This window comes from Hemiscyllium ocellatum, chromosome 24 (assembly GCF_020745735.1).
Source record: "Hemiscyllium ocellatum isolate sHemOce1 chromosome 24, sHemOce1.pat.X.cur, whole genome shotgun sequence".
Lineage (NCBI taxonomy): Eukaryota > Metazoa > Chordata > Chondrichthyes > Orectolobiformes > Hemiscylliidae > Hemiscyllium > Hemiscyllium ocellatum.
Genome location: NC_083424.1, coordinates 53,614,414 through 53,638,012, shown reverse-complemented (window position 1 = coordinate 53,638,012; position 23,599 = coordinate 53,614,414). Strand labels below are relative to the sequence as shown.

At 47.8% G+C, this 23,599-nt stretch overlaps 2 protein-coding genes across 3 annotated transcripts in view; both read left to right on the top strand.

Moving 5' to 3' along the window:
• Positions 1 to 21,765, top strand: part of wu:fi75a02 (uncharacterized) — a 90,521-nt gene extending 68,756 nt beyond the window's left edge. For both annotated transcript variants that reach the window (XM_060843794.1, XM_060843793.1), the window contains 4 exons: positions 8,604 to 8,775; positions 13,555 to 13,688; positions 13,777 to 13,848; positions 15,556 to 21,765. In XM_060843794.1, the coding sequence (XP_060699777.1) occupies positions 8,604 to 8,775; positions 13,555 to 13,688; positions 13,777 to 13,848; positions 15,556 to 15,808 (631 nt within the window). In that variant the 3' untranslated portion in view covers positions 15,809 to 21,765. The remainder of the gene's footprint in view (positions 1 to 8,603; positions 8,776 to 13,554; positions 13,689 to 13,776; positions 13,849 to 15,555) is intronic.
• Positions 1 to 23,599, top strand: part of LOC132827255 (melanotransferrin-like) — a 426,978-nt gene that overhangs the window by 271,033 nt on the left and 132,346 nt on the right. The window lies entirely within an intron of this gene.

Sequence of the window (23,599 nt, the reverse complement as noted above, 5' to 3'; positions counted from 1 at the left end):
AGGGAAACAGACCCGTCGGTCTGACTAGACCGTGCCGACCAAGTTTCCCAAACTAAACCGTTCCCATTTGCCTGTGTTTGGCTCATATCGCTCTAAACCTTTCAGTATTTGTGTGCCTGTCCAAATGTCTTTTAAATGTTGTCATTGTATCTCCTTCCACCACTTCCTCTGGCAATTTATTCCAAATACAAACCACCCTCTGCATGAAAAAGCTGCCCCTCAGGTCCCTTTAAATCTTTCCCCTCTCACCTTAAATATATGCCCACTCTCAGGAAAAACCTTTTGCTGTTCATCTTATTGATGCCCTTCATTATTTTAATTCCAAAGATTCACAGCAATTAGATTAGTTTACTTACTTAGATTGATTACTTAGTGTGGAAACAGGCCCGTCGGCCCAACAAGTCCACACCGACCCACCGAAGTGCAACCCACCCATACCCCCACATTTACCCCTTACCTAACACTACGGGCAATTTAGCATGGCCAATTCACCTGACCTGCACATCTTTTGGACTGTGGGAGGAAACCAGAGCACCCGGAGGAAACCCACGCAGACACGGGGAGAATGTGCAAACTCCACACAGTCAGTCGCCTGAGTCGGGAATTGAACCCGGGTCTCAGGCGCTGTGAGGCAGCAGTGCTAACCACTGTGCCACCGTGCCCCCCACAAATTTTCACAGTTCACAAAAGGTTCTTTAACTGAGTCCGAAATGGTGGTCCCCTTTCAGCAGTAGACTCCCCAGCCTGAGGGAAGCAATCTCAGTGATTTGGGAGATCTCAGTAAGATCTTCACTTTACTAAACTCCAGAGAGTAAAATCCCAATTCCTTGAGTTTCCTCTAAGGAAATCCCTTCATTCCAGGGGCTAATCCGAGGAATCTTTGCAGTACCTCATCCAAAGCAAGTCCATTCATCTGATCGAAACTGTGCCCTCCATTGCGGATGTCATCTCAACAAGGCCCTATTCAGTTGGAGCAAGATATCTTTGTTCTTCTATACTAATCCACCTGCCACAAATGCCAATAAGCCTTTTCCCTTCCTAATCACACACACCTTTCTGGTCTAATGCAGTAAAGCCATTGATTGCCAACTGTGAGGACTCAGCTCTTGACATCACCTGAACAGGGTCACCTCCCTCCAGCCTCCTTCCCTGTCACTGACCCCCCACTGATCACCAAACCTGGGTCTCCCCATTCCCCATTACCAGTTAACAGCCTCTGTGTACCTTAGCATCAGGTAAGAAACTCCTTCCTCTGAGCAGCGAGGTACGTACACAGCCTTCTGTCCCATTGACTCCTTTCACTGTGAAATAGCATTTGATTTAGTAATTAACAAAACAGCACAGAAGATGATTGGTGCTTGTCTTGGCAGGAATCAAGTGTACATGTTAATGGAGTGCAACGAAGGTTCAGGTTCTGTTCAGACTTGAGCGTAAATATCTCTGAGAGAAGACGACCTGCAACATTCCGCACTTAAAGCTTTCTGAAGTTGGCGTGCTGAAGTTAAAATCCTTAGCTGTTATGTTCCAATTCGAGATTTTGCAATGTTGAGGGATTTAGCCCTTTGTAACTGTTTTCCAACATTGTGCATCTTTTCATGATGCAACAGTCTTTTATCTCTCACATCAGCGGTTTTCCTGCCTTTCAACCACCCCACCATTACACCCAAAAACCCGTACACGTCGTTTTGAAGGATTCCCTTATCAACACACTGAGTTTCTCTTTGTTTATTCAGTTTCCATCCGTCCAATGTCATCGCTGGAAATGGAACCAATATGAGTGAAACCAAGTCCTTGCTAATTCTGCAGAGCAATAAGAGAATGTAAGTGTCAGAACAGCTTGTATGGGTGACAGCAGGACGCTGGTTTCTCAGTACAGGTGTGCAGTTACTGTGGGACACTGGTTTCTCAGTACAGGTGTGCGGTTTCTATGGAACACGGGTTTCTCAGTACAGGTGTGCAGTTGCTATGGGACACTGGTTTCTCAGTACAGGTCTGTAGTTACTATGGAACATTGGTTTCTCGGTACAGGTGTGCCGTTACTATGGAACACTGGTTTATCAGTACGGGTGTGCAGTTGCTATAGGACACTGGTTTCTCAGTACAGGTGTGTGCAGTTACTATGGAACACTGATTTCTCAGTACAGGTGTGTGCAGTTACTATGGAACACTGGTTTCTCAGTACAGGTGTGCAGTTACTATGGGACATTGGTTTCTCAGTACAGGTGAGCTGTTGCTATGGGACACTGGTTTCTCAGTACAGGTGTGCAGTTACTATGGGACATTGGTTTCTCAGTACAGGTGTGCAGTTACTATGGAACTCTGGTTTCTCAGTACAGGTGTGCAGATGCCATATGACATTGGTTTCTCAGTATAGGTGTGCAGTTTCTGTGGAACACTGGTTTGTTGGTACAGGTGTGCAGTTGCAATGGTACACTGGTTTCTCAGTACAGGTGTTGCAGGTACTATGGAAAACCCGTTCTCTGTACAGGTGTGTGCTAACTATGGAACGCTGGTTCTCAGTACAGGTGCACAGTTACTGTGGAATACTGGTTCTCAATACAGGTGCACAGTTACTGTGGAATGCTGGTTCTCAGTACAGGTGTGCAGTTACTGTGGAATACTGGTTCTCAGTACAGGTGTGCAGTTACTGTGGAATACTGGTTCTCAGTACAGGTGTGCAGTTACTGTGGAATACTGGTTTCTCAGTACAGGTGTGCAGTTGCTATAGGACGCTGGTTTCTCGGTACAGGTGTGCAGTTGCTTTGTGACACTGGTTTCTCAGTACAGTTGTGCAGTTCCTATGGAACACTGGTTCTCAGTACAGGTGTGCAGTTACTATGGAACACGGGTTCTCAGTACAGGTGTGCAGTTACTATGGAACACTGGTTTCTCAGTACAGGTGTGCACTTGCTATGGCGCACCAGTTTCTTAGTACAGGTGTGCAGTTACTATGGAACTCTGGTTTCTCAGTACAGATGCGCAGTTTCTATGGAACACTGGTTTGTTGGTACAGGTGTGCAGTTGCTATGTGACACTGGTTTCTCAGTACAGTTGCGCAGTTTCTATGGAACACTGGTTTGTTGGTACAGGTGTGCAGTTGCATTGGGACACTGATTCTCAGTACAGATGCGCAGTTTCTATGGAACACTGGTTTCTCAGTACACGTGTGCAGTTGATGTGGGACATTGGTTTCTCAGTACAGGTGTTATAGTTGCTATGGAAAACTGGTTCTCTGTACAGGTGTGTGCTAACTACGGAACGCTGGTTCTCAGTACAGGTGCACAGTTACTGTGGAATACTGGTTTCTCAGTACAGGTGTGCAGTTACTATGGGACACTGGTTTCTCAGTACAGGTGTGTGCAGTTACTATGGAACACTGGTTTCTCAGTACAGGTGTGCAGATGCCATATGACATTGGTTTCTCAGTATAGGTGTGCAGTTTCTGTGGAACACTGGTTTGTTGGTACAGGTGTGCAGTTGCAATGGTACACTGGTTTCTCAGTACAGGTGTTGCAGGTACTATGGAAAACCCGTTCTCTGTACAGGTGTGTGCTAACTATGGAACGCTGGTTCTCAGTACAGGTGCACAGTTACTGTGGAATACTGGTTCTCAATACAGGTGCACAGTTACTGTGGAATGCTGGTTCTCAGTACAGGTGCGCAGTTACTGTGGAATACTGGTTCTCAGTACAGGTGTGCAGTTACTGTGGAATACTGGTTTCTCAGTACAGGTGTGCAGTTGCTATAGGACGCTGGTTTCTCGGTACAGGTGTGCAGTTGCTTTGTGACACTGGTTTCTCAGTACAGTTGTGCAGTTCCTATGGAACACTGGTTCTCAGTACAGGTGTGCAGTTACTATGGAACACGGGTTCTCAGTACAGGTGTGCAGTTACTATGGAACACTGGTTTCTCAGTACAGGTGTGCACTTGCTATGGCGCACCAGTTTCTTAGTACAGGTGTGCAGTTACTATGGAACTCTGGTTTCTCAGTACAGATGCGCAGTTTCTATGGAACACTGGTTTGTTGGTACAGGTGTGCAGTTGCTATGTGACACTGGTTTCTCAGTACAGTTGCGCAGTTTCTATGGAACACTGGTTTGTTGGTACAGGTGTGCAGTTGCATTGGGACACTGATTCTCAGTACAGATGCGCAGTTTCTATGGAACACTGGTTTCTCAGTACACGTGTGCAGTTGATGTGGGACATTGGTTTCTCAGTACAGGTGTTATAGTTGCTATGGAAAACTGGTTCTCTGTACAGGTGTGTGCTAACTACGGAACGCTGGTTCTCAGTACAGGTGCACAGTTACTGTGGAATACTGGTTTCTCAGTACAGGTGTGCAGTTACTATGGGACACTGGTTTCTCAGTACAGGTGTGTGCAGTTACTATGGAACACTGGTTTCTCAGTACAAGTGTGTGCAGTTCCTATGGAACACTGATTTCTCAGTACAGGTGTGTGCAGTTACTATGGAACACTGGTTTCTCAGTACAGGTGTGCAGTTACTATGGAACATTGGTTTCTCAGTACAGGTGTGCAGTTACTATGGAACACTGGTTTCTCAGTACAGGTGAGCTGTTGCTATGGGACACTGGTTTCTCAGTACAGGTGTGCAGTTAGTATGGGACATTGGTTTCTCAGTACAGGTGTGCAGTTACTGTGGAACACTGGTTTCTCAGTACAGGTGTGCAGTTCCTATGGGACACTGGTTTCTCGGTACAGGTGTGCAGTTACTATAGAACACTGGTTTCTCAGTACAAGTGTGCAGTTACTATGGGACACTGGTTTCTCAGTACAGGTGTGTGCTTACTATGGGACACTGGTTTCTCAGTACAGGTGTGCGATTACTATGGAACACTGGTTTCTCAGTACAGGTGTGTGCTTACTATGTGACACTGGTTTCTCAGTACAGGTGTGCAGTTACTATGGGACATTGGTTTCTCGGTACACGTGTGCAGTTGCTATGGGACACTGGTTTATCGGTACGGGTTTGCAGTTGCTATGGAACATTGGTTTCTCGGTACAGGTGTGCCGTTACTATCGAATACTGGTTTATCAGTACGGGCGTGCAGTTGCTGTGGGACACTGGTTTATCGGTACAGGTGTGTGCAGTTACTATGGGACAGTGGTTACTCAGTACAGGTGTGCAGTTGCTATGTGACACTGGTTTCTCAGTACAGGTGTGCAGTTTCTATGGAACACTGGTTTGTTGGTACAGGTGTGCAGTTGCATTGGGACACTGGTTTCTCAGTACAGGTGCGCAGTTTCTATGGAACACTGGTTTCTCAGTACAGGTGTGCAGTTGCTGTGGGACATTGGTTTCTCAGTACAGGTGTTATAGTTGCTATGGAAAACTGGTTCTCTGTACAGGTGTGTGCTAACTACGGAACGCTGGTTCTCAGTACAGGTGCACAGTTACTGTGGAATACTGGTTTCTCAGTACAGGTGTGCAGTTACTATGGGACACTGGTTTCTCAGTACAGGTGTGTGCTTACTATCGGACACTGGTTTCTCAGTACAGGTGTGCAGTTCCTATGGGACACTGGTTTCTCGGTATAGGTGTGCAGTTACTATAGAACACTGGTTTCTCGGTACAGGTGTGCAGTTGCTTTGTGACACTGGTTTCTCAGTACAGGTGTGCGGTTACTATGGAACACTAGTTTCTCAGTACAGGTGTGTGCTTACTATGGGACACTGGTTTCTCAGTACAGGTGTGCAGTTACTATGGGACATTGGTTTCTCAGTACAGGTGTGCAGTTACTATGGAACACTGGTTTCTCAGTACAGGTGTGTGCTTACTATGGGACACTGGTTTCTCAGTACAGGTGTGCAGTTATTATGGGACATTGGTTTCTCAGTACAGGTGTGCGGTTACTATGGAACACTGGTTTCTCAGTACAGGTGTGTGCTTACTATGGGACACTGGTTTCTCAGTACAGGTGTGCAGTTATGGGACATTGGTTTCTCAGTACAGGTGTGTGGTTACTATGGGACATTGGTTTCTCAGTACAGGTGTGTGGTTACTATGGAACACTGGTTTCTCAGTACAGGTGTATGCTTACTATGGGACACTGGTTTCTCAGTACAGGTGTGCAGTTATGGGACATTGGTTTCTCGGTACACGTGTGCAGTTACTATGGAACACTGGTTTATCGGTACGGGTTTGCAGTTGCTATGGGACAGTGGTTTCTCGGTACAGGTCTGTAGTTACTATGGAACGTTGGTTTCTCGGTACAGGTGTGCCATTACTATCGAATACTGGTTTATCGGTACAGGTGTGCAGTTGCTATGGGACACTGGTTTCTCAGTACAGATGTGTGCAGTTACTATGGGACAGTGGTTACTCGGTACAGGTCTGTAGTTACTATGGAACATTGGTTTCTCAGTACAGGTGTGAGTTGCTATGGGACACTGGTTTCTCGGTACAGGTGTGCAGTTACTGTGGAACACTGGTTTCTCGGTACAGGTGTGCAGTTGCTATGGGACACTGGTTTCTCAGTACAGGTGTGCAGTTGCCATGTGACACTGGTTTCTCAGTACAGGTGTGCAGTTGCTATTTGACAGTGGTCTTTCAATACAGCTGCGCAGTTTCAATGGAACACTGGTTTCTCGGTCCAAGTGTGCAGTTGCAACGGGACACTGACTTCTCAGGACAGGTGTTGCAGGTACTATGGAAAACCGGTTCTCTGTACAGGTGTGTGCTAACTATGGAACGCTGGTTTCACAGTACAGGTGTGCATTTGCTATGGCGCACCAGTTTCTCAGTACAGGTGTGCAGTTACTATGGAACCCTGGTTTCTCAGTACAGGTGTGCAGATGCCATGTGACACTGGTTTCTCAGTACAGGTGTGCAGTTTCTGTGGAACACTGGTTCTCAGTACAGGTGTGCAGTTGCTTTGGGACACTGGTTTCTCAGTACAGGTGTGCAGTTGCTTTGGGACATTGGTTTCTCAGTACAGGTGTTGTAGTTGCTACGGAAAACCGGTTCTCTGTACAGGTGTGTGCTAACTATGGAACGCTGGTTCTCAGTACAGGCGTACAGTTACTGTGGAATACTGGCTTCTCAGTACAAGTGTGCAGTTACTATGGGACACTGGTTTCTCAGTACAGGTGTACAGTTACTGTGGGACACTGGTTTCTCGGTACAGGTGAGCAGTTGCTATGGAACACTGGTTTCTCAGTACAGGTGAGCAGTTGCTTTTGGACACTGGTTTCTCAGTACAGGTATGCAGTTACTATGGAACCCTGGTTTCTCTGTACAGGTGTGCAGATGCCATGTGACACTGGTTTCTCAGTACAGGTGCGCAGTTTCTGTGGAACACTGGTTCTCAGTACAGGTGTGCAGTTACTTTGGGACACTGGTTTCTCAGTACAGGTGTGCAGTTGCTTTGGGACATTGGTTTCTCAGTACAGGTGTTGTAGTTGCTACGGAAAACCGGTTCTCTGTACAGGTGTGTGCTAACTATGGAACGCTGGTTCTCAGTACAGGCGTACAGTTACTGTGGAATACTGGCTTCTCAGTACAAGTGTGCAGTTACTATGGGACACTGGTTTCTCAGTACAGGTGTGCAGTTACTGTGGGACACTGGTTTCTCGGTACAGGTGAGCAGTTGCTATGGAACACTGGTTTCTCAGTACAGGTGAGCAGTTGCTTTTGGACACTGGTTTCTCAGTACAGATGTGCACTTGCTATGGCGCACCAGTTTCTCAGTACAGGTATGCAGTTACTATGGAACCCTGCTTTCTCGGTACAGGTGTGCAGTTGCTATGTGACACCGGTTTCTCTGTACAGGTGAGTATTTGCTGTGTGACACTGGTTTCTCAGTACAGGTGAGCAGTTACTATGGAGAATCAGTTCTTCTGTTCAGATGTATAGTTGGTGTAGGCACCTCGGGTCTCCCTTCAGATCCTCCCACTCAAGTCCTTCTGTCTCCTCCTGAATATAATTAAAGATATGCCAACGGCATTTTTTGCCTTTGTGAAAATTGCAATGTTCCTTCCTGACCTGTAGAGGAGTGTGTGCTTCTTTTCAGTCTCCCAGTATTCCATATTCTCGGTCTGCTTAATACCAGGAGGTTACACTTGAGTGACCTGAACAAGAGAGAATCTCTTGATTCTATTTGTGCTTCTATCCACTCTGGGCAATCTGTATTGTTTCTGTTGGTGAAGGTTTCCTTTTGTAGCTTTAGGTATGATGGGTGTACTAGCCTGGCTACTGGGTGCAATTGGAGCAGAAAATGTTTAGCTTCGGTCCCATGAGATTGTGGTGAACCTGGCCAGGGCAGGAATGGACCATGACCCATGGAGCTGGTTATGAGCCCTAGCTCCTACCTTTGGACAGTCTGTATTGGTGAGTCCCCAGTTGTGTGGATGCTCAGTTCAGCATGTCAGCAGCATGCAGCATCTTGTAGTTGGGTAGGATTGCTGGTGATGTCTTTGAGACATAGACATTCCTGAATCAACACTCTGCAGCATCAGGAGACCGTGGAGAAAACTGTTGGCTGGTGTCCGTCTTTGTGATTCTGTTTTACTGGGCATTTTTCGTGCCAGTGACCAGGTTCCTAAGGGAGGGTCTGGTGTAACCTTTGTGCTGTTCCTCCACAGTGACCTGCAGCCCTTGAACTTTGACTGCATTAAAGAGCCGTACCCCGCTTTACCAGACCCGCCTACCTCAACACCAGGATGCACTGTTACTGACAGCACCTTTAGGACCTCTGCACCCCTCGTCCCAAGCATTACTTACGTCGAAACCCAACTTCACTCAGAAGAAAAAGAGGTAAGTGAGATCGGTCTTCATCATCCATCCATGTTCCTGCCTTAGTGTGAGAGCTGGACCATTCAAGATGACAAGAGAGAACTCCCTGTTCAAGCCGTCGCACTGACGCCGGGCTGGAGCTGGGGGTTAACTGAAATTTGGTAGATCGAAAGATTATTATGGGATGTGGACAAAGTTGGAGAAAAAGCTGTGCAATGCAGCCCTGAGCAAATTCCACCGTGTAATCAGATTAAAGCTGATTAGTACCCCACCTCCTTTACCTATATCCTAACATGGACTTCATGTTGTGGCTCAGTGGTTAGCACTGCTGCCTCATAGCTCTTGGATTCGATTCCAGCCTCGGACGACTGTGTGGAGTCTGCACACTCTCCCCGTGTCTGCATGGGTTTCCTCCGGGTGCTCCAGTTTCCTCCCACAGTCCAAAGATGTTCAGCTCGGGTGGATTGGTCATGCTAAATTGCCCAGAGTGTTCAGGGATGTGTAGGATAGGGGAATGCGTCTGGGTGGGTTACTCTTTGGAGGGTCAGTGTGGATTTGTTGGGCACTGTAGGGATTCTATGCTGCCTCTTGATGGATTTGGTCTTTTTTAAATTCTTTCATGACATATGGCCATCGTGGCTAGGGCAACATTGGCTGCCCATCCCTAACTGCCTTAGAATGAGCTCACTTGGCCATTTCAGGGGGACAGCTGAGAGTCAGCGATACGGCTGTGGGTCACACACAAGCCAGACCCAGAAAGGATGGCAGTTTCCATCCCTGAAGGACATGGGTCTTCCCAGCATGTGGTGATAGCTTCATGGCCACCGTCACTCAGATTAGTTTCCAATTCCAATTATTAATTGAATTTGATCGACTTGAGACCATGTCCTGAGAACGTTAGCCGAGAGCAATGGATCGCTAATCCAGTGATGTTGCCACTGCACCACAGTATTCCCAGTTAAAGGGAAAGGAGACAGAATCGGGATGAATGTTTTAGATGATACTCTGGATGGAAGCTAAAATTCAACACCATCTGGTTTGACTGAAAGGTCTTCATCTAAAATTGAATGTCAGTTAATTGAGATGAGTACATTCACCCTGACGTGGCCTTTATGTGTATATATATATATAGCTTTGATTGACCAGCACTGCTCAGCCTGGAGGGGCTGGGACCCCAAGTTGGATCAGGTTTTGGGGTCACGAGCTCTCTTGTAGCAATCACCACCATGGAGGTCTGGTGGACCAGCAAGCTCTGCTCTCCTCCACCAGGACCCACCCCCTCTCAGCCCCTCCCACCTCATACACCTCCAACAGGACCCTCCCCCTCTTGGCCCCTCCCACCTCCTCATACACCAACAGGACCCACCCCCTCTCAGCCCCTCCCACCTCATACACCTCCAACAGGACCCACCCCCTCTCAGCCCCTCCCACCTCATACACCTCCAACAGGACCCTCCCCCTCTCGGCCCCTCCCACCTCCTCATACACCAACAGGACCCACCCCCCCTTGGCCCCTCACACCTCCAACAGGACCCACCCCCTCTCAGCCCCTCCTACCTCCTCATACACCTCCAACAGGCCCCACCCCCTCTCGGCCCCTCCCACCTCCTCATATACCTCCAACAGGCCCCACCCCCTCTCAGCCCCTCCCACCTCCTCATACACCTCCAACAGGACCCACCCCCTCTCAGCCCCTCCCACCTCCTCAGACACCAACAGGAACCATCCCCTCTTGGCCCCTCCCACCTCCTCATACACCTCCAACAGGACCCACCTCTCAGCCCCTTCCACCTCCTCATACACCTCCAACAGGACCCACCTCCTCATACACCTTCAACAGGACCTACCTCTCTCGGCCCCTCCCACCTCCTCATACACCTCCAACAGGCCCCACCCCCTCTCGGCCCCTCCCACTTCCTCATACACCTCCACCAGGACCCACCCCCTCTCAGCCCCTCCCACCTCCTCATACACCTCCACCAGGACCCACCCCCCTTGGCCCCTCCCACCACCTCAAACACCTCCAACAGGACCCACACCCCTTGGCCCCTCCCACCACCTCATACACCTCCAACAGGACCCACCCCCTCTCGGCCCCTCCCACTTCCTCATACACCTCCACCAGGACCCACCCCCTCTCGGCCCCTCCCACCTCCTCATACACCTCCGCCAGGACCCACCCCCATTGGCCCCTCCCACCACCTCATACACCTCCAACAGGACCCACCCCCTTGGCCCCTCCCACCACCTCATGCACCTCCAACAGGACCCACCCCCTCTCGGCCCCTCCCACCTCCTCATACACTCTCAGCTCTCCCTGAGTGATAGCAACAATTCCCAAGCCTGTGAATGGGGTCACTGTGGTGTGGAGAAAGGTTTTGTAAGCTGTCTCCATGTGTGTGTGGATTCACCTACAGGGGTTGGTGCTGCCACTGGTGCTTGACATGGGTCATTTGTGAAAATGGCACAGCAGCTCGGCAGCTCATGGGGACAGACTGACCATCACCATTCCCAGGGACAGATTGGGACCCTCCAATCATACAGTCCCCTGCCTGTAGTATCTGCAGGGGGGGAGAGAGAGAGAGAGAGAGACTGTGTGTGTGTGTGTGTGTGTGTGTGTGTGCACGCGCACATGTGTGAGAGAGCGACCCCCAGGCAGTATCATCTGCTTTAGCTGCCTGTTACTCCAGGATGTTGGGCTCCACATTATTGAACCAGAATTTGAGAATTGGTGTGACAAATCAGCTAGGGGGTGAACATCTTGACCCAGGAGGGTGTCCTCTCATCTCCAATGAGGAAGTAGTTCAGATTTGGTCGGTGGCAGGTCAGTGAGAGGTGGGTTGGCTGATGTAGGTCTGGATTAGGTTAGAAGGTGCTGCACAAGAGTGGGGCAAGGCGCAATGTATTCACAGAAATTGGGAATCAGTTAGCAGGCAGCGATCAGAAGCAAGAACTGGTGCTTGAACCCGAGCCGTTTATAATCTGTATCAATGTCTCAGATGAGGGGATTGATGTAACATTGTTCGGTCTGGTGATAGACAGTCAGGTGGGAAAAGAAGCCATCAGGAGGATACAAAGGGATAGTTCCTGGTTATTAGTCAAGAAAGTTACAGGAAGTCTCTGATGTGGAGACATGGGGAGTGACCCAGCAGCATGGGAAAGTAGGGTACTGTGAAGATACCTATTGAAACTTGAAGGGTTTTGGGTGGATTTCACATCAATCTTAAAGATTGATGCAGCCAGCAGTTGCAAAGGTAACTGAGATGTAGTGTGTGCAGCATGAAGGTTGGGGCACGTGAGGATAAGGGGCTTGCTGCAGTTCCAAAGGACTGCGGTGAGAGTGGTGTGTCTGAGTCCTGTCACCTACACAGCTCTGATGGATTGCAATTGAGGGTGGGAGGGTTACAGGAAGGCCGGTGGTTGGACCCGGTTATCAGTCCGGTGATGTGACCACTCCCACCTGTCCCCAAAGAGCTCAGTCAATGAGGACAGGTCGTGTTATAGCTTATATACTCAGTGGTGACCAAGTTGATGGGCAGCATGCTGCTCAGTGGTCAGCTATGCTGCCTCTCCCCGTGTCTGCGGGGGTTTCCTCCCACAGTCCAAAGATGTGCAGGCCAGGTGAATTGGCCATGCTAAATTACCCATAGTGTTCAGGGATGTGTAGGTTAGGGTGGATTGGCCATGCTAAATTACCCACAGTGTTCAGGGATGTGTAGGTTAGGGTGGATTGGCCATGCTAAATTACCCATAGTGTTCAGGGATGTGTAGGTTAGGGTGAATTGGCCATGCTAAATTATCCATAGTGTTCAGGGATGTGTAGGTTAAGGTGGATTGGCCATGCTAAATTACCCATAGTGTTCAGGGATGTGTAGGTTCGGGTGGATTGGCCATGCTAAATTACCCATAGTGTTCAGGGGTGTGCAGGTTAGGGTGAATTGGCCATGCTAAATTACCCATAGTGTTCAGGGATGTGTAGGTTAGGGTGGATTGGCCATGCTAAATTACCCATAGTGTTCAGGGATGTGTAGGTTAGGGTGAATTGGCCATGCTAAATTACCCATAGTGTTCAGGGATGTATAGGTTAGGGTATATTGGCCATGCTAAATTACCCATAGTGTTCAGGGATGTGTAGGTTAGGGTGGATTGGCCATGCTAAATTGCCCATAGTGTTCAGGGATGTGCAGGTTAGGGTGGATTGGCCATGCTAAATTACCCATAGTGTTCAGGGATGTGTAGGTTCGGGTGGATTGGCCATGTTAAATTGCCCATAGTGTTCAGGGATGTGTAGGTTAGGGTGGATTAGCCATGCTAAATTACCCATAGTGTTCAGGGATGTGTAGGTTAGGGTGGATTAGCCATGGGAAGCTGCAGGGTTACAGAGATCAGGTCGGAGGATGGGTCTGATTGGGTTTCTGTTCGGTGGGTCAGTGTGAGCTCAATGGGCTGAATGACGTCTTTCTGCTCCGTCGAGATTCGCTGATATCTTGTGACAGTTGTGCCAGAAGCAAGGGTCATGACCTTAAAGTTGCGTGCTGCGTTGACAATGTTCACATGCAAACTGTAACAGAAATCTCAATGTCACACCATTATCCCCATAAAAAAAGCTGCTGAGGCTGGGAATCAGTTGGAAATTTTAAAATTGAGCTAGTTATAATTGGCTTTGTGTGCCAAGGTGTGTAGATGGTGTTAAAGATGGATTGCTGTGATCTAATTGAATGGTGGGACCAGCTCAGTCGAAGTGGCCTCTTCCTATCCTCACATTGATCTTGGTCGTAACCAATTTTGTGTCCTCTTCAGGAACACGTACCTTACAACAAGTCTGTCAGCAAATCGAAGGGATCTCTGAGGAAGGTCTCCCAGATCCGAATCCGGAAAAGTGTTCCCAAACAAGACACTAATCTTACCCCCATGGGGCTGCCCAAACCCAAGAGGTTAGTGCCATTTATACCAGTGCACCATGTATTGCTGGCTAATTCACTCACTTCCTGTGATGATTAATTGAGATCTTCCTGTTTGTAGATTGAAAAAGAAAGAATTCAGCTTGGAGGAGATTTACACTAACCAGAATTATAAGTCACCATCTGCACACAGGTATGTGTCAGAATTGGATGTTGATGTGCAGAGAGCACGGTCTGGGTCGACCAGCAGTGGTTCAAGAAGCTGCTGCGATCCAGTCACTCTGTTTTGGAGCCCTGAGTTAGACTCAGTGTGGTCAAGGAGAAAGTGAGGTCTGCAGATGCTGGAGATCAGAGCTGAAAATGTGTTGCTGGAAAAGTGCAGCAGGTCAGGCAGCATCCAAGGAACAGGAAATTCGACGTTTCGGGCATAAGCCCTTCATCAGGAATGGGCTTATGATGAAGGGCTTATGCCCGAAACGTCGAATTGCCTGTTCCTTGGATGCTGCCTGACCTGCTGCGCTTTTCCAGCAACACATTTTCCGCTCAGTGTGGTCAAGTCAGCCCAAGGCTGGACCTTGGCTGGTGACTGGAGTTACAGAAGGCTCCTACCAAGGGCCTCTTGTGAGATTGTGTTGGGCAAATGGAGATGGAGATCAATCACAGATCCATCCAGTTATCAATCTTCATCATTAACTCTGAATCCATTGCTATTCCTCAACCACATTTAAACCTCTTAATATTCCTGGTGTTCAGCTCAATCTCACAAATGAACAACTCCACACCATAACCATCAGAAAGTTCAACCTTCCACCTTCCCCCTGACAGCCCCAGATCCCTCAAACCATTAACCGTGATCAAGTCCCCTCAAGGCTGTTATCCTTATGCCGCTGTTCCTGCTGGCCTGAACACCAGTTTAACCAAAGGGTATCAACCCATTTCCTCTCTTGCATCAAGCCCCACTCGCTCAGTAACCCTATTCCCAGACACTACATTGATGTCTGAATTTGTTTTGTGCATCAAAATTGAAGTACACACCAAAACAACGACAGATGCTGTAGATCAGGAACTGAAGCAGGAATTGCTGGAAAAGCTCAGCAGGTCAGAGTTAACATTTCAGATCCGGTGACCCTTGCTCAAAGTCCTCGTTTCCGATCCCTCCCTAGCCCTGTCTTAGCCTACCTCCAGAACTGCCTCCAATCTCGGGGTGTGCTCCTGTGCTCTGAATCGCTCAACATGCACCCACAGAAATCGCCACGCCTACTTTAGAACTTTTCCAAAAGCTGTGATTTTGTTTTTGACAAGTCCTCAGTCGCCTGTCTGAGATTCCCAACAATGACTCCCCATCATTCCCCATTGTTGGGAATGGTACAGGGATTCAGGCACAGTAAAGCTTGCTCACGTCGCCTGAAAGAACTTTCCCAAATCCCTTGGGAGGCCACGTGATTAGACTTACTTACATCGCTGTAACCTCGAGAGATTCCACTGCACTAACAGCTCAGTGTCAATTCCCTGAAGTTGGTGGCACGATGGCTCAGTGGTAAGCACTGCTGCCTCACAGCGACAGGGACCTGGGTTCGATTCCAGCTGCAGGCAACTGTCTGTTGGCACATACTCCCCGTGTCTGCGTGGGTTTCCTCCGGGTGCTCCAGTTTCATCCCACAGTCCAATATGTGCAGGGATTGGCCATGCTAAATCGCCCAGGCCAGCCATGGGAAATGCAGGGTGAGGGGGTTAGGGTAGACGGGTAGGATGCTCTTCAGTGTAGTCTCAGTGGGCCAGTTAACCTCTAGCTGCGCTGTCAGGATTCTATGACTGCAACGTGTTGTGCTCACTCGTTACTGAACTCGTGCGTTGAAGTGGTTTTCCTGATGCTGAATGTTCCTTTCCCTCCCCTCGACAGCAAGTATCTGGAGACTATTTTTGAAGAGCCTGTTTTGAAGAAAGGCTCCTTCGTCTGCACCAGTCTCCAGAAACGCAAGCGCCTCTTAGAATTCCAGGACTACACCCTCCCACGCAAGAGACGGGCGCACGCTGGAGTGAGGATTCTGAGCCGGACACGGGGCAGAAAGGCCTCTACACGTGACGGGGAGATTGATTCACTACTTGTTCAAAAACTGACCGAACTAGAGGCCTACCTGGACGAAGAGAACTAAAGCCACTGTAAAATGTAGCCAACTGTTCTCGACTTGCGCTTGCCCCCACAGTGTCCAGGTCTGTTTACACTACATGCCGGGAGGTCAGCAGGTTACACTGTGTGTACTGCCTTGTTTTCTGGTCACTGGAGAAGAGAGTAGTGCCAGGCTGGAAAGCTGCTGCATGTGAAAATAAAATGGAGGGGGAGGTGAGGTGGGGTGTGCGGGTCTTTTAAACGGCAACTCCCTGCTGCGGGTGAGCAGTGCCGCGAAACAGGGGTCATTCATTGCGCGGAGAGTGCGATGCAGGGCTGAACCGAAGCGGGAAAGGACACCTCTTTTTGCTCACTCACTCGCTCGCTCGCTTGCTGCCTCACAAGCAAACAAAGCTGTTGCTGCTCCGACTTTGCACACAGTGTGAATTTGCTGTCACACTGGGGAAAAGAGTGGCTTCACCGGAGTGCAGCGAGCGTCTCTTCAAGTGTTTACAAAGATTGCAGATCCTGCAGTGAATCTCCAGAGGGCTGGGCTGGATTCACTGCTCAGTGGAGTGTTTTCTGGTTAGGATCAATTTGGGTGGTTGCTGTGTTTGCTTATATATAATATAGTGTACATATATTATATATGAATATATCTCCAAGCAACATGAGCCTAAAGTGCTAAAAGTAAATATTCCAAAGTAAATATTGAAACACAAATGATTTTTCTGTCTGCCTGTGTGTTGCCTAATAAATGTGTGAGTACAGGTTCCACTGACTCATTGGGAAGGGGGGGGCAAACGTCCTGCTTCCTCTTCCAGTGAATAAGGTGTCAGCCTCCGCTTAGCTTTCTTGTTGCCAGAGGAGGTACCTGTATACACCTTTTGGTCCAAGTTGATTGTGGTTTTCTTTTTAAAAAAAAAGTTTTTACACTGGGTGGGTGTTTAATTTGTTGCGGTCATGTATTTATGATTACTGCGGATTTCACAAGTTGCTGCTGGGTTTTAGCAATGGTTTTCATATTCGGACGCTGGATCATTTTGACAGTAATTGACATTTTTTTGCTCCGTTGTAGTAACCAGGTTAGGGAAAAAGACATTTCTGAATTAGTTGATTGGTGCATCTCCTCTGGAGGTTGGAACAGTGCAGGGTGCTCCAGGAGCAGGATGGTAGAAATACCGCACCTTGTCTCTCACAGGATGCAGAGATCATCTCGTGAGGGATTGAAGATTGATCTTCAGTCTCTGTTACAGCTCACACAGCAGCTTTCTCACCTCTGAGCTGCTGGGTTGTTGGCTGAAGGTGCTCCCATGAGCCCAGAGCACCTAATCCAGTCCAACACATCTGTTAGAATCACTCACTGCTGACGATGCTGCATCACCGATGAGATGCTGAACTGAGCAGCCCCCTTCCCTCTGGTGTGGATAGAGGAGACTCCACTGATGTGAAGAATAGCTGGGAGCTCTCGCACTGGCCAATATTGTTCCCTCAACCCTTAGTTTACCTTGCTGCTGTGCTTCTGTGTTGAGTAACGTTAATATTATCTAACTGTAAATGTTGACAATGCTTAAAAATGCTGGCAAGCTCTGTGGGACATTCTGAAAGTGTGAAAGGTACTGAAATAAATGCAACCCCTTTCCTTCCACAGCTCCCCTGAATCAGCACACCTTAGTATGAGGGAACTTCAGCACAGTGCAGCTGTAAGCTCTGGTCTGCACAAATGGTTTCAGTTGATGTAAAAGTTAGTGAGATCAGACTGATGTCAGTGAACGGGGAGCTGGAGTAGGCTACTCGGCCCCTCCAGCCTGTTCTCCATTCAGTAAGATACGGGCCGACCTGTAACCTCGAATCCACACTCCCATCTCCTGCTGATAACCCCTTGTCCCTGGGTTTCACATGAATCTATCCACCCTGACCTTAGAAATATTCAAGGAATCTGTACCCAACACCTTTTCAGGGAGAAAGTTCTAAAGACGCACAGCATCCAGAGAAAAAGGTTCCTCATCACAGTTCTGAATGATCACCCTCCCCAACCCCCGAATCTTAACCAGTGACCCTGGTTTCTGGATTCTCCCAGAAGAGGACAATCCTCGCCATTTCCAGTCTGTCAAGATCTTTCATCATATTGCATGTTTCAATCAAGCCATCTCTTAGAATTCGACAGTACGGGAGGAGGCCTTTCCGCCCATTGTGTCTATACTGGATCCTGAAAGACCTCAGCTAGTCCCATTGTGCAGCCTATCGCTGTAGCCTGTTGCTGTTCTCAACTCGAATGAATAGAAGCCCACTCAGTCCTCGGTTTTGTTCTGTGAACCGCCTACCCCACCCCATTCCACGTATTACCCTGATAAACATTCTCCGAATTCCACCCAACCTGTTTACAACTTTCCTTCAGTCAGAGGACCAATACTGCACACAGTACTTCACAGCCAGCTTCCCCAGTGCCCTGTATGGCTGAAACAAAATATCATTTTTTATTCACTTCTACTAACATCAAATAATACTGTTCTATTAGACAGAGTTATAGTGTTCCTTAATTGCTTGCTGTAGCTGCGTATTCACTTTTCGCAACTCATGCACCTAGGTTCCTCTGCATCTCCGAGCTCTGCAACCTTTCGTGGAGATAAGATGCTATTTTTAATTTTTCCTGACAAAATGCACAATTTCACGTTTTCCCATATTATACTCTACTCCCATTTGCCGCATCTTTACCCACTCACTTATCCTGTCTGTAATTCTTTGTAGCTTCTTTGCATTCTCTCCCCAAACTTGGTAGCTGTACTCTCCGTCCCCTTTCTCCGAGTTGTTTATATAAACTGTAAACAGTTGAGGTCCCAGCACCGCCCCCGTGGGGATTACGTCTCGTTAACCTGAACAAGACCAATTTGTATCTACCCTCGGCTCCTAGCCAGCCAATCTTCTACCCGTGCCAATGCCAATGCTACACGCCACCACAACCTTTTATTGTTGGCAGTGACCTCTGATGTGACCCCTTGTCAAGTGGTTCACATGTTGAATAGATTTCCAGATCGGAGCAACCAAATCACCTCACTCCCGGCAGGTTTTAACAGCCGGGACTTTGGGCTTCATTTGGAATGGGCTCAAATCGGCCAATCTTCCTTTCCTCAGCTTTGACTCTTCGTGGAGGAGCTCAAGGGCACAAGGCCATGGTCTGTTTATAAAGGCTATTTAGGGTGGGACAGTGGGCTCAGTGGTTAGCACTGCTGCCTCACAGTGCCAGGGAGCTAGGCTCGATTCCCACCTCGGCTGACTGTGTGGAGTTTGCACGTTCTCCCCGTGTCTGTGTGGGTTTCCTCCGGGTGCTCCAGTCCAAAGGTTGTTAAACTGGTATTCAGGCCAGCAGGAACCGCTGCGCAAGATTAACAGCCTCGAGGGACTTGGTCACAGTTAATGGTTTGAGGGATCTGGGGCTGTAAGAGGTGGAGGTGGAAGGTGTGGGCTTGTTGATTTGTGAGATGGATTGGCCATGGTAAATTTGCCCATAGTGTTAAGGGATGTGCAGGCTAGGTGGTTAGCCATTGGAAATAGGGGGTTGCAAGGATAGGGTAGGGGGCTAGGTCTGGGTGGGATGCTGTTTGGGGGGTCACTGTGGACTTGAAGGGCCGAATGGCCTACTTCCACACTGTAGGGATTCTATTTCCATAGCCACTCCCATATTTGGGGACTGTGCACAGTATAAAGAACTTGCAATTCTGTAGCACCGTTCACAGTCTCGATGTCCCGCGGGGTTCTTTTCCCAGTTGCAGTCACTGTGGTGGGAAGCTGGGCAGCCCATGTGTGCCCAGCAAACTCCCACAATCTGCAAGCTGTCGGCTTCAGTGACGCTGGTTGGGTGAATATTGCCAGGGCATCTTGAGAGCTCTTCTGCTTTTCTCTTCTTAAAACGGAATCCTTTACATGCACCAGAGAAGGCAGACAAGGCCCTGGTTCATCGCCGCTGCCAAACGCTAGTCTATTTGTCTCTGTCAGTAACTGATCAATGCCCTAATATGGGGGATCCTGCAGCAAGACACTGCAGTGGAACAAATCAGCTCCACACAGCAAATACCTACGGGGAGTGTTGGCCCCTGACGGAGGGGTATCCAACTGGGATGATGCGCTCAAATCTGCAATGAGTGATTGTGAAAGTTCTGCTCCAGTTTGTGGTCGGCAGACAGGAATTTTTAACAATGAACTACTTTTACCTCTTTGTACCCCTTCCCTGACTTTTTTTTTAAAAGAAAGAGTCCAGTTCTCAAACTGGAGTGTTTACTCCCTCCCAACTGGACCAGCCTTCCTTGGGAAGGAGTGAGTGCTCTTCGTGGGTGCTGACGCAGTACACATAGAGTTGGAAGGAATCTGTGCAGAACCTCCCACATTGCTGCAGGTGCTGGAGATCACAGCAGGTCAGGCAGCATCTGTGGGAGAGCGAGAGAGAGAGTAAGCTCACATTGCCAGTCTCGATGACACTTTGTCAGAGGCTGTAGTTGTTGAACATGACAGAGACAACACTGGAGACCTTACCAGATGCTGTTGGTACCTTCTTGTCTAAGTTGGCATTTGATTTCTCCTCCTCCAGCCTGTTGCTATGTGAGCTGGTGTCTGGTCTGTTCAGTGCAGAGAAAGGTGAGGTATCAGCTAAACAAAGCTTTCTCTCCCCCCTGGCTGTCCTTTTTAACCCCCCATGAGAGCCTGAGCTGGATAATGGGTAGATGAGGACAATGGGAGCACATTTATTTGATGTATTCTTTCTTTATTTGATGTTTCTGCTTACACATCCAATCCAAACAACCTCTATCTCGTAGTCCACAGAATTGAGGCCTGGTTTATGTTATCAAATGGACTGATAACAGGAGTTTTACCGTGTGACAACACTTCTTTTATTTTAGAGAAAATTCAACAGCTCCTGCAATGAGCCACAGACAAAACCTCAAACTTTTATTAAATCTGTAGTTACTTGAATGTTTTTGTTTGTGTGTGTGTGTATTGTGTGCACTCTTTTTAAAAAAATCTCCTGCAATCTTGCTTTGGGAAAGTACAATGTGAATTTGATCTCCATTTCAAATAAGTTTCAATTAGCAAAACTTCTTTACTTAATGTATAAGGAATATGGGTGCAAGCTACTATTTCGTTTTGCCTGTATTCTTGAAAGATTACTCCTCTGTTTTCAGTGTCTCTTGTATCTCAGAATGAATTGTGGTATAATCAATACAATAGCCAAAAGTACCAGGTTTTGGAATAACTCTTCTGCCTAATCACCAGATTTTTTTTTGAAAGAAATTAAAGGCTGAAATCTCTGTGGAATTGTACTGTGTTTTGTTCACACCTTGCTGTATGGTCTCTACACTTGGGCCTTTTTGTAGTGAGGAGCCTGATGTGCAGTCCCGTGGGTGTTGTATAATTGCCAGGAGTGTTCCCCAGAGATGGTCTCTGCACTACCTCATCCAGGCAATCGGTTATAGCCGGTTATGGAACTGGGGCTGGGGGCTGATTGAGGCCCATCCTGCCAAACGCCAGCTCACTTTGTTCTCTCTCACTTTTGAATCCCAGTCCACGGAAACATTGGGGGGGATGTAAAATCTCCAATGCAACCTAGAGTGAAAATCAGCTAATTTGGCATAGGCTGGGGTCAAGTCAGTGATATTGGAGGTGACATAGTTACTCAGTAAAGTCATTGGGGAAGCTTTGCTCTGACAAGCTTCTGTGTCACCTGCACCAGAGAGTGAGAGACTGGATATTACCTTCCATCTCTTTCAGCTGCCTTTATAATGCTATTAATGGAGGCTCCAAACTTCAGTTATATCTCGAGGATAGTGCTAGTTACTGGGTTGGAATGGTCTCGTCAATCATAATGTTGTCTTGCACTTGGCCAGCTTCTAATCCATTATACTGCTTTATTTTAAATGTCATTAACTGGTACCTTTTGAGTACCTGTGATTCACGTGCCCTTTATGTAGACATTATAATAATCGTGTTCTGTTTGAGAGTTGTCTCTGTATATTTTCGATGATACTAATAAAATCTTTTTTTAAAATTGCTTGCCTCCTTGATGTGTAACAGTTTCTTAATCGACATCTTGGACCTAGTGAGTTAACTGGAAGAGGGGCGTTGAAGCTGTTTCGCAGGGTCACAATACCCCTCCCTTCTGAAGACAAGAACTCCCACCTGTTACAGGTCTTGGAAAGCTTCTCCTCATTGCCCAGTTTAATGCAGTGAGCTACATTCTTTTCTCTGAAATGCAGGCTGGAATGCATTGTTTAACCAGCTTTGCACTGGGATCCCATAACGTCTCTGCACCATCACCACTCTGCTCAGTCAATTCTACATTTTTAGCAGATTATGTCATGAGGGGAAAATTGGACTGCAAGGAACTCTGTACTGATGATGCAGCCAGGGAGAGAGAGGAATTCCCAACAGCTAGGTTATCCAATATTCAGACACTTGATACTGCTAATGTAGAGGAGCAAAAATTGCAGGGAATGGAAACTAATAATTGAAATGAAATGGTAGAAGCTGAATCACTGTAAATTTGTCAGGCAGTCGTGGATAAGATTCGTGGCAAGCAACGGGGTGAACTGTTATCAGGGATAGTTGGGAATCTGGATCTGAGGTTACAATCAGGTCAGTCATGATCTTATTAAACGGCAGAGTCAAAATGAGCAGCGAAAATCCACAGATATCTGGGTTATGGTGAATTGGCCATGCTAAATTACCCACAGTGTTCAGGGATGTGCAGGTTAGGGTGAATTGGCCGTGCTAAATTACCCCATAGTGTTCAGGGATGTGTAGGTTAGGGTAAATTGGCCATGCTAAAATACCCATAGTGTTCAGGGATCTGTAGGTTAGTGTGGATTGGCCATGCTAAATTACCCATAGTGTTCAGGGATGTGTAGGTTAGGGTGAATTGGCCATGCTAAATTACCCATAGTGTTCAGGGATGTGTAGGTTAGGGTAAATTGGCCATGCTAAATTACCCATAGTGTTCAGGGATGTGCAGGTTAGGGTAAATTGGCCATGCTAAATTACCCATAGTGTTCAGGGATGTGTAGGTTAGGGTGAATTGACCATGCTAAATTGCCCATAGTGTTCAGGGATGTGCAGGTTAGGGTAAATTGGCCATGCTAAATTACCCATAGTGTTCAGGGATGTGCAGGTTAGGGTAAATTGGCCATGCTAAATTACCCCATAGTGTTCAGGGATGTGTAGGTTAGGGTGGATTGGCCATGCTAAATTACCCCATAGTGTTCAGGGATGTGCAGGTTAGGGTAAATTGGCCATGCTAAATTACCCATAGTGTTCAGGGATGTGTAGGTTAGGGTGAATTGACCATGCTAAATTACCCCATAGTGTTCAGGGTTGTGTAGGTTAGGTGCATTAGTCAGGGGTAAATGTAGGGTAGAGGAATGGGTCTGAGTGGGTTACTTTTCAGAGGGACAGTGACACCCTGTTGGGCTGAAAGGCCTGTTTCCACACCGTCGGGGCCATGATTCTATGAAGTTGCCTGTGCCTTGGTCGTGTCACTGCAAGTGTTGGTGATTTATGGGAATGAGTACCCTTGGGTTAACCTAATTATGTAGCCACCTTTGATGTGGTAAGATGCCCCAAGATATGTTGAGACCATGGCTGGTGCCGAGGAGAAGGAGGTGTTAGAGACTTGGTCACGGGGTGGCTATGTAAACAGCATCTTCAGCAAGGTGTGGATGAATCAGTGGGAGAAACCGCATCCCCCAACATCTGGGGCATATTAAAGACACAGCCATAAAACAAAGGAGTGAGATAGACCAAGGAAACCTGAATTCGTGGATAGCTGGAAGGTTAGAGAGCTATAAATAGT